Source organism: Theobroma cacao, chromosome 9 (assembly GCF_000208745.1).
Source record: "Theobroma cacao cultivar B97-61/B2 chromosome 9, Criollo_cocoa_genome_V2, whole genome shotgun sequence".
NCBI lineage: Eukaryota > Viridiplantae > Streptophyta > Magnoliopsida > Malvales > Malvaceae > Theobroma > Theobroma cacao.
In genome coordinates this window covers 29,500,492-29,514,658 of record NC_030858.1, presented here as the reverse complement: position 1 = coordinate 29,514,658, position 14,167 = coordinate 29,500,492, and the positions used below count along the sequence as shown (strand labels likewise).

At 35.2% G+C, this 14,167-nt stretch overlaps 3 protein-coding genes across 3 annotated transcripts; 2 read left to right on the top strand and 1 right to left on the bottom strand.

Moving 5' to 3' along the window:
• LOC18589856 (40S ribosomal protein S2-2) lies at window positions 315–2,590 on the top strand. The gene is made up of 2 exons (XM_007015015.2): window positions 315–1,098; window positions 2,219–2,590. The coding sequence occupies exons 1-2, from the start codon at window positions 451–453 to the stop codon at window positions 2,375–2,377; spliced, it is 807 nt and encodes a 268-aa protein (XP_007015077.1). The 5' UTR covers window positions 315–450; the 3' UTR covers window positions 2,378–2,590.
• Window positions 3,327–4,148, top strand: LOC18589855 (photosystem II 5 kDa protein, chloroplastic). Its single transcript, XM_018127337.1, has one exon. The coding sequence runs from the start codon at window positions 3,420–3,422 to the stop codon at window positions 3,741–3,743; it is 324 nt and encodes a 107-aa protein (XP_017982826.1). The 5' UTR covers window positions 3,327–3,419; the 3' UTR covers window positions 3,744–4,148.
• Window positions 4,571–9,559, bottom strand: LOC18589854 (sulfite reductase [ferredoxin], chloroplastic). Its single transcript, XM_018127336.1, has 8 exons — window positions 9,219–9,559; window positions 7,946–8,731; window positions 7,552–7,848; window positions 7,145–7,342; window positions 5,927–6,061; window positions 5,507–5,623; window positions 5,263–5,421; window positions 4,571–5,095 (listed from the first exon to the last, which is right to left on the bottom strand). The coding sequence occupies exons 1-8, from the start codon at window positions 9,387–9,389 to the stop codon at window positions 4,889–4,891; spliced, it is 2,070 nt and encodes a 689-aa protein (XP_017982825.1). The 5' UTR covers window positions 9,390–9,559; the 3' UTR covers window positions 4,571–4,888.

Sequence of the window (14,167 nt, the reverse complement as noted above, 5' to 3'; positions counted from 1 at the left end):
CTCTAATTTGCAAAAAGGGAGAGAACAATAGGAAGAGAGGGAGAGAGTATTTTTTGAAAGAAGATTTTTTTGAGAAAAAATAACTCTCCTAATAAGTTGATGTGTTTTTTTTTTTAAAAAAAAGCATCTGATTGAAGCTTTTTTATTTAAACTTTTTTTTAAGATTTTATTTTTTAAAAAAAATTATTTTTTTAAATTTTTTTTTACAAAATCTTATTTGACTCAATTTTTATTTTTAAATAATAAATAAATTAAAAATAAATTAGGTCAAATCAGTACTAAAAGGTAATGGGTTTAACTTAAAAAACCCATTCGGAGACATCATTGACCCTTCCGCACAAAAGAAACCCTAAACTTCCCCGTGAACATATAAACCCCTAGCCCTCGCCGCTCTCATTTTCTGCTCTCATCTCTAACCCAAAACCCCATTCTGTTTAACGCCCAAAAAATATGGCAGAAAGAGGCGGAGAACGCGGCGCTTTCAGGCGTGGATTCGGCGGTGGCAGATCCGACCGTGGCCCGAGAGGCAGACGCCGCGGCCGCAAAGACGAAGAAGAGAAATGGGTACCCGTTACAAAGCTCGGCCGTTTAGTCAAAGCCGGAAAAATTACATCTCTCGAACAAATATACCTGCACTCTCTCCCCATCAAAGAGTACCAAATCATCGACCAGCTCGTTGGCCCCTCGCTGAAAGACGAGGTCATGAAGATCACTCCTGTCCAGAAACAAACAAGGGCCGGCCAGCGCACGCGCTTCAAGGCCTTCGTCGTCGTTGGCGATGGAAATGGACACGTGGGATTGGGAGTGAAGTGTAGCAAAGAAGTGGCTACGGCTATAAGAGGGGCAATAATTTTGGCGAAGTTGTCGGTGATTCCTGTGAGGAGAGGGTATTGGGGGAATAAGATCGGGAAACCTCATACAGTGCCGTGTAAGGTTACTGGGAAATGTGGGTCCGTTACTGTTAGGATGGTCCCGGCTCCTAGAGGTGCGGGCATTGTGGCTGCTAGGGTGCCCAAGAAGGTGCTTCAGTTTGCTGGTATTGAAGATGTTTTTACTTCCTCGAGGGGTTCTACTAAGACTCTTGGTAACTTTGTCAAGGTATTGACTGTTCGTTATAATTATTTGTTGGGTTTTGTTATTTAAGATTGGTTGCGGATTTGCTTAGATCGATTTGGAAAGTGGTTGTTAAATAAGTATGTTAATATTTTAGTTTCCGAACTTTAGAATTGTTTGCTATTTGCTTGTTTGATGTGATTTATTGTAGCATAGTTGATTTGTTTGAAATATATTATTGATCTGAGCTATTAACATGTATGAAGTGGAATCAAGTGGATAGAAATTGTGATTTAGATTAGGTGGTTACTGATGTATTGTGGTTCTTCTCATGTTTTGGATTTTACTTATTCTTGATTTTATGTATACATTTTATTATCAAGATATTGGTTTTGTGCTGGTTTGATGAAAGCATATAAATATTGTTTCACTGTGCTACTCTTGGCTTCAATTTACCTCTCATTGATCCTGTTGGAGTAATTGAACTTATGATTCTTTTTTCTTGGGTTTTATCAAAGGTTATTTTGGAGGGTAGTAAATTAAATTAGTAGGTAAGATGTTATTAGTATGATTTTAATTCTTTAAGTGGTATATCATTCTTATATTTTTAGTTTAAAAATAATATAGTTTATGAATTATCGCCAAGGGAAGGTATGGTTTGGATGTGGATAACACTACTTGTCCACATGGACAGAATTGATGTTCTGTGATGATGGTTTTGGTTTTTTCTTTTTTAGCCATTATTCCATCCTTGACAACAATGCTAGGCTAATATTTCCAACCACACTAATAAACTTGGGATGCTTTACGGTTTTGTGATTTATGCTTTTATTATGTTTGCTTAGTGTTTAGGCTTGATGAAAACTGTGTTATGTGTTTGTTAAGAACTCCCCTAAACATATGCTTATAGATTTTCTACTCTTGGGGTGACAGGGCAACTATGTAGTTGGTGTTGAATTTTTGGATTGTTTTTTTGTGCTATTCCTATGATATTATTGCATATTGTTGCGTACCAATGCCGGAAAATATTTGTTATCGATTATTGGTAGATTAGCGTGCTTTCATACTTGATAGATGTTTATTTGCTTGTATGATATTTTAGAGATGGTTATTCAGTTAGTGTTGATATCTAATTATTGTTTTATTATTGCAAATGTAAATGCAGGCTACCTTTGAGTGTCTTCTGAAAACATATGGATTCTTGACTCCTGATTTCTGGAAAGAGACTCGCTTCACAAGGTCTCCTTTCCAGGAGTACACAGATCTGTTGGGAAAGCCTGTGAAGCCTCTTGTACTTGAAGATGCAGAGAGGGTGGATGTATGATGGTGATATGAGTTATTGATAAGTTATGGCTTTAGTGCCTAGGATAGTAATATGAAGTTCTTTTTGTCCAATATGACAATGGCTTTGATTACTTTTTTGCTTATTTGGTTGTCATCAGAAATTCAGTACTTGTTCAGCAACTTAAGTTTTGTTTTGCTCAATCTGGATTCTGTATAAGCTTATGGTTACATGAGTTTAAAGTTTTTATTCTTATGTGTTGGCTTGTACATTCATGCATTATACTAGCCAGGAATTTGTCATGAGCTTAATTAATCAAGAAATAGAGAAGATTGCTGATCTTAAAGATTAGAACAAAATTGAAAGAAAAGAAGCCCAATCTTGTGGGGCATGCAGATGTTAGACCTGTAGTTGCCTATCTGCATGCCAGTTGCTTATGGTGCTTATGTTCATTGATGCGGGGTTGAGATGTTTAGTAGCTCCCTAAGGAAATTTTGACTTAACAGGGTATCTAAAGAATAAAAGAAATTGACCTATGGGTTTGGTTTAGTTTGATGTCTAAGAGGCTTACCTTGGGTGGAAGACTTTGCTGCTCAATCACCATCTATTTCGCCTGTCACCCTAGTTTGATCCAAGTTTTAGGGTGTCATTTTTAAGTAAATGGCTTATATTCTTGGGTGTATGCGTATTTTGTTTTGTTTAAAGCTACAATTTAACGTTCTTCTCAAAATTTGCTATGAAACCTGTGGAGGGCCTGGAACATTCAATCAAACTCTTACGAGCTTCACAAATTTGTCACTGAGGGCAAGTCAAAATCAACAAAAGCAATAGAGGCTTTGACATCCACTACTATGCAAGAGTTGGCTTAACCACAGCCTTCGGCCAAGATAAACCCACACGTGGCAACGACCCATTTGTCCCAGCATTTCTTCGGATAAGGAAATGGATGATGGGTTACTAACAACAGGCCCTTCTCATGCCATTTCCACGTCTAACTAATAATAATAATAATCAATTCCAGCTTTCTGAATCAGTAGAGAAACAGAAACTTGCAGAAAATAGCAGAGTCCCCCTGACTGCAGACATGGCTTCAATGAGCATGACAGCTTCTCTCCTACCGAGCACCAGCTCAACTTGGACCAGACTTCCTTCGACAACTGCCCGCAGAGGGGTGATTGTGGCCAAGGCCTCAGAAGCTGCTGAAGGAGAGAAGGGGAGCATGGAACTGAAGCAAGGGAGCAACAATGGGAGGAGGGAGCTGGTTTTTGCAGCCGCAGCTGCTGCTGCTTGCTCCATTGCAAACGTTGCCATGGGTGCGGAAGAGCCAAAGGCTGGGACACCACAAGCTAAGAAAAAGTATGCTCCTATTTGTGTGACGATGCCTACAGCTCGTGTGTGTCACAAGTGAGCATCTGATGTTTTTCTAAGATTTAATGTTGATTTTAATTGAGATTCAAGTAAAAGTTTGCGTCTTTTTATTGGAGAATCCTTGTTATGTTTCTCCTCTTCTCCTTGTACCTACGTTCACTAGTTAGTCATGAGTCTAATCTATATAATATATAATATTTCTAGCTTAAACTTCAACTACATTGGGTTGGAATTAATACGTGGAAGGTGGTGAAGAACCATCAATCCAAACCCATGCTTAGAGATTGGGAAGAAACTCTAGTTCCAGGTTAGATTTAATTAGCACTAATTTGCAAAGTCAATGATGTGGAATTCGGAAATGTGGTCAATCACTGCCAAACGAAAATAGAGGCAGCCATACATGTAGGATTGGGACATTTGTTTATGTTATTTGGATTTAGGATAACCTTCCTGACTACTCTTAAATCTTAATCACTGCTGTGGACACTCCAATCCAAATATGAGCAACCTACTTCCTCAAAACTACTGTCTGCTTCTTTGTAGGGTTTCTTACTTGAAACAGACTTTAGTTTTGGTAATAATTTACTTTTTTTTTTTTTTTATGATGATAATAAGGAGTGAGTTTGTTGGTAAATTTATGAACATGTTATGATGCTTTCACCCCTCGAGTAGGCTATTGTGGTAACCATCACCGTTCAGTCTAACGACGTGACCAACATTGGTCTTTGAATGTAAATTATAAGCAAATCTCGAGGACTTATGTGTAAATTTCAGTCAAATAATTATTAATATTTACAATTCAAGAGACCGACTTCGAAGGCATCTCAATTCTCCAAAAGCAATTGATACAGGTTGCCCAGACAACTCTGATGAATTTGCTATCCATTGGCGAGGTTTAGACCATCAAGTCTACATGACAAATATGAATAACTAGAATACAGGGAATTATAATTTTTATTAAAGAAAATTGGATGAACATTCCCTAACAACTCAACAAAATAGGAGAGAATAGAGAACCCAGATCCTGTATAAAGCTAAGACAATTGCAAAACTTGAAAACAAAATGATTTCAAAAAACCCAAACTCTATCCATGCCAGATGTTACCGAATAGTAATAACTCCAAAAGAGACATCTACAATTTGGTCAGTAGGCAATGCAGCAGCAGCAGTAATATCTCAAATGACTCATTCACTTTTCCCATTTTGCTGGGCAGCAACAAAATTGCGAATGACTTCTATTGCCAGCTGATGAGCACTCTTGCTCTGCAGCTTTGCAAGCTCGTCCATGGCTTCATATGTCTCTTTATCAGCAAAAAGCTTTAGGTTATACCTTGCTGGTGCTTGCTCTGGACCTTCCCATTTGTCCACCAGCTCTTTAAGTTTCTCAAATCCCTAAAGACAAATCAACATCCTCATCAGTTGCTGGGCCATGAGTTCAATTCATCATAAAAGATTTTTTCAGAGGAATGCAGATAAAAATTTAGATAGTACTAGATTATTTCCCCACTACTGCCCAAAGAGAATAAGAATGGAAACATGCTAGTTGTTCGAGTACTTACCTTGCGGGTTGTAAAGTCGCCAAATGATTCTTTGGGTTGTCTTTTTCGTTTCCAGTAGTAGAACAAAGGTTCAAAAACTTTTTCAAGGTCCTGAACCTTGACTTTATTCATAAAACTTCTTGCTAATTGGGTTTGATTGGGTGTTCCTCCCAGCCAAATCTAATTTTAACACGAAAGCAGAATCACCAGGTTATCCTACTAAATCATTAAGATAAAAAGGCATCAAAGCAAATGACTGAACTACCTGATAGCTGTTGGGACCATCACCAACCAGTCCAAGCTCAGCCATGTATGGTCTAGCACAACCATTGGGGCAGCCAGTTATTCTTACGACCACAGATTCATTGTACTTGAGACCAACCTGAAATTAGGCAGTCCTTATCTGCTTATTAGAGTTCCAAACCCTATTTAAAATGAATTCAGATAATAGATATGTAGGAGAATTTGCACAATTGTCCAGACTACAAAAATTCACACACGTAAGTGACAGTAAAAATTTGAAAATAAAATGAAAGCCGTGCACAGTACATCATCAAAATGATCATGAACAAGTTAAATTTCAACTTGTAAAGGAGGTGAGAATTTTGCTGACTGTCATGCTGATGTAGGTGTTAGGCCAGTCTTGTTGTTGGTGGATAAGAGGTCATATACTTGGTAAACATACCTTCTCAAAGACAGCTCGGACCCGCTTGAGGATGTCAGGTATGCCACGTTCAGCTTCAGTTATTGCCAGTGGGCAAAGTGGGAAAGCTGGGCATGCCATAGCAGTTAAGTTCAGGGGATCCACATATCTAGGATGCTGTTCACAGTAAGAACTAGTCAGCTGTTCATCTAATTTAAAGTAAAATATAACAAAATAAAAGAGAGTTAGGTAAGCAAATTCTGGGATGAAGATTGAGAAGCAAAGGAAACACTTCTTAACTAACCATATAAAATTATTGCAACCCAAGGAAAATATAAAAATAAAAAAGAAAAAACAACCTAAATATTAATTCCAAAGCGCAAACTACATCAATAGCAAGTTCCTGAAAAAGTTATTTACAGACTACAAAGCCATCACTCCATGGTTTAACTGGGTGAATCCCATGTTTTACACAAAAATGAGAATTTCTTGAGCAATTGATATAATTAGGCAACCTGAACAGACATCTTAACTATTAGGATTTTGTGTAATAAATCCAATCCTGCATTATGGTTTTGTAACTAAAGACTAGAGATAATAATGATTAATGTCTTTTTAGCTTTACTTTTGAGGGTTAAAGTGATCTTACTCTTACATGCACCTATTTGTTTAGCAATGATTTAGCGATAAGCTACTGATCATACAAGAACGTTATCTTTGGGTCAAACAAATATGTTCAACACATTATAACTAACTGATAGCAGGCACTCACAATATGCTATTATTCCCATATTTACTCAGAAATTTAAGCTGTCAACACACTCTTACCACGGCTATGACTTCTACTCAGCCAGCACCCTACTTGATCCACCTTTTAAGTTTCTTAACTTGAAAGGGAAAAAGAAATTGAAAAATATATAAACTGCAGATTCATAATTTCTGTCCAATCTTTTTGGTGGTATTCTATACAATCCAGTCGCATAACTGGTTCTTGTGATTCCATACAATCCGACCAACTTGTCTAGCTACTAACATGCCACAAAATAATGTAATTTTCAACTACACTACCCATGCCAGTAACTAATTCTTAAAATAATCTGAATTATATGTCATATTGGCAACTACCCTTAACAAAAATAGGTTGGGTAGATATTCTTAACCATTTGATTAAGATGCTGAACTCTAAAACTTTTGCAGACATAGTAGACATCAGATTCAGAAAATCAGATACATAATTACAGCAAGACACAAACATCTTACCAGCAGGCCAGCCTGAGCAAGAACTGTGGTAATTGGACGCCTCCATGCACGACGAATGTCACACAAAATAATGTTTTGGTTTGGGGTTATTCGGACATTTAAATTATACTTCTCTATTACATCCCTCAATGTCTTCTTCATTTTACCTCCAATACGACCATTATCTACATGGAGCCCGCAAAATAAAGCACCATCACCCTGCCAAAATTCTTAACCAGTCAGAAAAGTGACCAAGAAGGTCGAACTGGATTATGAGCTAAGGATCATGTCTGAGTTGAAAACAATCTGATCCAAGCATAAAATCCAAAGATTACAAGAAAATGAGTAATTAGACAATTTGAAAGTTAACAACCATGGGCTCAAACCAAAGACATCATGTATGATATCTCCAAATTAAAAACACAAACCTGCTCATGCCATCCCAAGTGACTCTTAAATTCCCACTCAGGCAACTCAAGGAAAGGCTCAAATTTCTTTCCATAATATTGCTCAACAACACTTCTAAACTTTTCAATCCCCCAGGAGCTGATCAAATATTTCATTCTACTATATTTACGGTCATCTCTTCTGCCATGATCTCGTTGTGTAGCAACAATGGCTTTAATAGCATACAAAATGTCCTCTTTTGGCACATAACCCAGTGGTTCCGCCAATCGTGGGAAAGTGGCCTCCAGCCTATGTGTTCTTCCCATGCCACCACCAACCTGCAACAGCAATTACAATAAATAGATGCTTTTAAGTATAAAAATATGTAAGAAAAAAAGCAAAAGATATATTTCTTCAGTCATGTGGTAGTCTTACATATATGTTGAAACCCTGAGGCTCCCCATTTACATCGGAAACTACCACAACACCAATATCATTTGTGAGAATATCCACCGAGTTATCAGTTGGCACAGTTACAGCGATCTTAAACTTCCTTGGCAAGAACTGAGTTCCATATATTGGCTCAGGTGAATCAGGGAAATTCGTTCCATGAGAATTATCATTCCTGGCCTTCACTACTTCTGGAGGTTCAGATGTCAAGAATCTCTCCCCATCAACCCACACATCATAATAAAAGCCCGACTGAGGAGTTAACAGCGCAGCAATGTTGTCAGCAGTTTCCTGTGCATACAGGTACTCTTTGGTCATGAGAGGGGCAGCAGGAGCAAGCACGTTCCTATTGAGATCCCCACACGCACCAAGAGTCGAACCCATGTTTTTAATAATCGTGCTCATTACGGTCTTGAGGTTCTTCTTCAAAACACCATGGAGCTGAAACGTTTGTCTCGTTGTCAAACGAAGTGTTCCGATACCAAACTGGTCAGCAAGATCATCCATGGTCAAGTAGAGTTGGTTTGGGACTTTCCCACCAGGGTTTTTAGTTCGAAGCATGAACGAATAAGACCTTGTACCGCGCTCATCTCTGTTATACTGTTGATAGCTTCCATGGAACTTAATTAATTGTGTTGCAGCCTCGTTGATATTGGGTGTGTCCGTCAATATCTCCTCATTAAGAGGGTATCTAATGAAATTGCTTTGTTCTTTGAATATTTCAACTTTACTTCGCTTTGGCTCTGTCGTAGTAGTCTCAGGCTTCACTGGCTGCAAAGAGTTTCAACAAGTTAATTAAAAGAAACAATTTAATCTAAAATTTTGGCATTTTAGGTTTGAAAAGACAAAAAATACTAAAATTATTCCAGCATAAATATATACATTAACCGAATCTCATTTCACTGAGGAAAATATGCATAATTTTTTTTCTTTTTTCTTTAAGATGGAAAATAAGATACGCATTCAGATAATTAAAATTTAAAGAGAAAGAAAAAGGAAAAAAAAAAGTCTCAATTGATCATTTGATGCTAGAATCAGGAGAGAGAAAAAAGCAATAAACAATGGAATGTAATTTTTTTTTTTAGATAAAAAGGAATCTTTTTTACTAAGAATAAGCTGAGAGAAAAGAAAGTGAAAATGCATCCAAGTCACACAAAGTTTAAAAATTTCTGAGACTTTCTTAGCTCCCAAACAACAATAAACATTCAAAATGAAATTGAAAAACTTCCTGAAAAGAGAAGGGAAAAATAAAACTGACCGTGGAGACAGCTCTAATAAGAGAAGGGCTGGAGAATTGAACCGGAAACACGCGAAGATTCCTCGTCAAAGCGAGTGAATGCGAAGACTTCAACCCCGTAAAGCTCTGCACTCGAATCTTCGGATCGTTCGATATCACGGTACTCGTCGCAGTTCCAAACGGCGTCGTCATCGCTTCAAAGGAAAGCCAAAGCCTAACCACTCTTTTTTTCAACTAGGGTTTTTCAACCTCCTCGTCGATCGAAGGACAAAAAGACGGCAGGGGTGGAGCAACAGTGAAGAAGAAAGCAGAGCGTTTGATGGAGAAATGGATTTTATTTGTGTGAAGTGTGATAAACAGCAGAAAATTAAAAAAAGAGAGAAGAGAGTGTGTGCTAACCGGCGCTATGTTGGCTAAGGTGCGCCATCACGTGCCTGACACGGGACCTTTTTTTTTCCGGAACCTGGACTTTAATAACAGGCCCACGCGCAATTTTCCACGGGACATGATGTTGAGGATACTTGGCATTGGTTAAATTAAGTTAAAATTAAAATTAAAATTTTTAATATTTCTAAATAATATATAAATTAAAAAATGCTACAAACCATTACTACTATCTTAACCATGAATTAAATATTAACATGATCTTTTTATTAAAAATTTTATTTGGATTTTATAAGAAAATTCAAGTTTAAATCAAACAAATTCTATGTTTTTATTTGAATTAATATTAAAGAGTTGATTTTGACTAGTTGAGTTATATTTTTTTATCCAAATTTGAGTATACGAAATATAGTCTCAATCTTAATGTTGGAGTAGATTAGATTTGATTCGCATGCAAGAAATAGCGCGTACCGGAAATGGCATAGAAAAGCGCGTGAAGAGTAGTGGCCAAAGATACGAAAGTAAATTTGGATTGTTGTTGTACATTGAACTTGGACGGAATACGTTGCACCCATTTCGAAGCAGGTAACAGGGAAGGGCTGCGGAGGGGATTTAAGAAAAGGGTAATAAAAGTTGGAGTTCAATGTTGGGGAAAGTAAAGTTGCTTTTATTATGGCAATTGTTTATTGGGTAGCAGAAAGAAAGACAAATACAAAAATTTGCGTTGACTGACCTGACCGCATAAAAACAGTCCACCTCTGACCGTTAAGGGTAAGCCAGGTCATTCCCGGAACTCCCTCGGTCAACCGATTTAGACCCATTTTAGGATGCTCCCGTTCTTCTATAATTCCTGCTCTAATTGTTTTAGATTAATATTTTAGGATGGTTTCTAGGTCATGGATCACGTCATAAAGAAACAATTTACGTAGGGTTTTTGCATAGAAGTTTTTCTTCGTCTTATTCACATTTTTTTAAATTAAACATATAGGTTCATGACAAATTATATTAGAATCTAACTTAGCTCTTTATTGAAATACGATTTTTTATACAAAATATCAAGATCGAGATAATTCGATTAAGGTGGGTCCTTCTTATTTACGAGTGAAAGAGCAAATATAATAAAAACGTTATATCATTGAGTGGAGAAGAATATTATGGATTTCAAGTAAAAAAAATGAGATGTGTCTTAAATTTGTAAATAAAACTCTTTCTTTACTTATTAAATATATTTTTTTAATTGAAAATATGGGATTTTGACGTGTAATCCTAACCACTTATCCATTTACTTGCATCAAATAATTAAATTGATCAAGTTTTGGATTGATTATAAATTGATGATAATTTGAAAATTATAGAATTGAAACTCATAAAAAGTATTTTTTTTTAAATGGAAACATTAAGCTAAAGAGTTAGCTTTAAAAAAAAATACAGTCCGTTACTTAAATAGCTTATATCTAATACAAATAATACATCAATAAATAAACAAAGTATCAACGGTACTAAAACAAAATTTTACTTAAAAATAATAAAACATAACAATAATTGAACAAATTAATGATAATATAAATTGTAATCAGAAGTGGACACATATGTTATATGTAAAAGTATTGGATTCATGAGCTAAGCTTAAGCTCAACCCCGACCTGCTTATTGAAGTTAAATTTATTGCATAGGACATGATAAAATAAATAAGTTTCAAGAGTACAAAATAAATATACTAAATAAGTGTAGAAAGAGTTTATACAATACAAAGATTCCTGGCTAATAATCTATGGCCTCCGTTTCATTAAAAATATAAGAAGAATCTGATACTATAAATACTATATGAATGCTAAATCTTAATCAATTCTTTAAAGAGACTTCAATATTAAAATAATTAAGTTTATTTGTAATATAATTAACAGCGTCGTAATCAAGAATGATAATAGTTTTGTAATATCTGACAAACAAATGAAAAAATAATAAAACAAGTGAAACTAGAAAAAATCCTAAAATGTGATTTTACTGTTTTTAAAGATAATTTTGGTTCTTTCGGAATATGAAACTCGGTGTAAAAGAACTATAACTGTTATCCTCCAAGATTCAATATATTCTTTTTAATTAGTTTGCACAAAATAGCAAGGATACTAGGAATAGTAGAAAAATTAATAATAAGAAAGAACCTATCAAATTAAGGAAGTAAAGGAAGTAGAGAAGAGGATGGCAGAAAAGCTAAGAAGAGAAGATGTGAGAATTGAGGTGTGCTGAGAATGAATGTGGAAATTGGTATTTATAGAGAGAAGCAACTGAGAGAATCAAGATAAAATATTTTGTAACATTATAAAAATAAGGTTATAAAATATTTTGGAAGACTAGGTAAAATGAACGTTACAAAATATTCTGAAAAACCAGATAAAAGGATTGAGTTTGATTCAATCAAAGACTAATTCTTTCTTTACCACGGTAAAAGGATTGTGTGTAAAAAAAAAAAAACTACCAAGTACAAAATATCCCTTGAGCTTAGCCCACATGTATACTTGTGAGTAGGGGGAAATCCACACTTTCTCAAGGCTTGGGCCAATCTCGTGTACACGCGAGCCCAATTTCTTTTTTTGCTTATAAAGAAAAAGAAATATCATTATTTTGTACCTATATAAAGCACTTAACATCTTTTGTACTTAGGCAATATGAGATTGAAGCCTTATGAAATATCATTATTTTTTCAACAATCTCTCACATATTTCATTAGGCTTCATGAAAGGAAGTTTTTATTGGGTCTTAATCTCACCCGAGTGTAATGCATCAAGATTCGTGCTTTTTGAGCTATGAACCAAGCCTAGAAAGAATAAAACATAAATCACAGAATTTTGATAAAGTTTATAACTTATATGAACCAAAAATTCTTTACGTGAAATATGATTTTCATCAAACACATTACACTCCCACAATTTTTGTTATTCAATGTAGTTGTGCATGAATAAGCTATATGCATGCTTGGTTATTCATAAGTCCTCTAGAGAATTTACCACAATTCTCATATAAATGACCTCACTCCACATTTATATAGGATGATTTCATCAAGTGTATATTGTAGTTTAATACATTACTCATGAAGGATATTGAATTCATTAAAAGTTTAACTAAACATCTCTTGCATTGCAGTCTTACACTATTCACACACTATGAGAGGAATAATAATTTTAATAATGCATTAATTTATCAACAAATAGCTTGTTATTACCCATAGGAACCTAATTCATGAGATCTCCATTCACATAGGTTAAGTTACCATTATTTGTTGATTTTCTCAATTGGCTTAAGTCTCATTCCCGTCTATGTATCATAAATTAATTTTCTTCCTAGGGGTTTAATCAAAGAATCGGTCAAATTTAACTTTGACTTCACATAATTAATAGACATAATTTCATTTCTAAGCAGCTGCTTTAATTACATCATGTCTTAAATGAATATGTCTATTCTTGCCATTGAAAGTTTTATTCTTTGCAATGACTATTATCGCTTGACAATCACAATGCATAAACACAAAAAGTGTTGGTTTCATTCCCAATGGAATGTCAGCTAAGAGATTTCTTAACCACTCAGCTTCATTGCTAGCCAACTCTAAAGCAACAAATTCTAATTCTATTGTAGTTTTAGCGATTATTGTTTGTTTGGTTGATTTTCAAATAATAGCACCCCCACCAAGTGTGAATACAAAACTACTTGTGGATTTTATCTCATTTGAATTTGAGATCCTGTTAGCATCACTATACCTTTCTAATACAGTGAAAAATTCATTATATAAAATACCATAATTTATGGCACCTTTAAAAAATTTCATTACTCTGCTCAAGGCAGTCTAATGATCTCGATTGGGACTTTGTGTATATCTGCTCAGTCTACACACAACATAAGTTATATTAAGTCAAGTCTAATTTATCAAATGCATCAAACTCCTAATAATCTAAGCATACTCAGGCTGAGCCACGCTATCATCGCTAATTTTCTTTAATTAGGTAGTACCATCATAAGAAGTACTCATAGGTGTAACATTGATAATATCCAAACCTTTAAGTTGCCTTTCAACATAATGCTCATGTGTTAGTATTATGCCACTATCACATCTTATGATCTTAACACCCAAAATAACATTAGCGTTTTCCAAATCTTTCATATCAAAACCAAACGTAAAACAATATCATACATAACCATAATCCATCAGATATCATATAATATCTAGACGAATATATAAACGTTATTCAATTTATGGATTACATGACCAGCATTATAATTCCACCATCCAAGATCCACAGATCGTTCTTATCTAGCTAGTTTTGTCATTACAATGTTACATCCAATCTTAAGTGACATGGTCACATCTTATTTTCCTTTGACTTCACACATACTCATAACTTTAAAATCAATTAATAATCCATGTTTACAGGGACATCTTTATTCTAATTAATCATACAAAATTTTCAACCAATTTCGCTTACATGCCATATTTTGCTGGATACTAATCGCCATTATCAAACATAACCAAATTATCAATTTCAAGCATGTTCACGATCATATTTCCAGCCATACATCAATATATTTAGCATCAC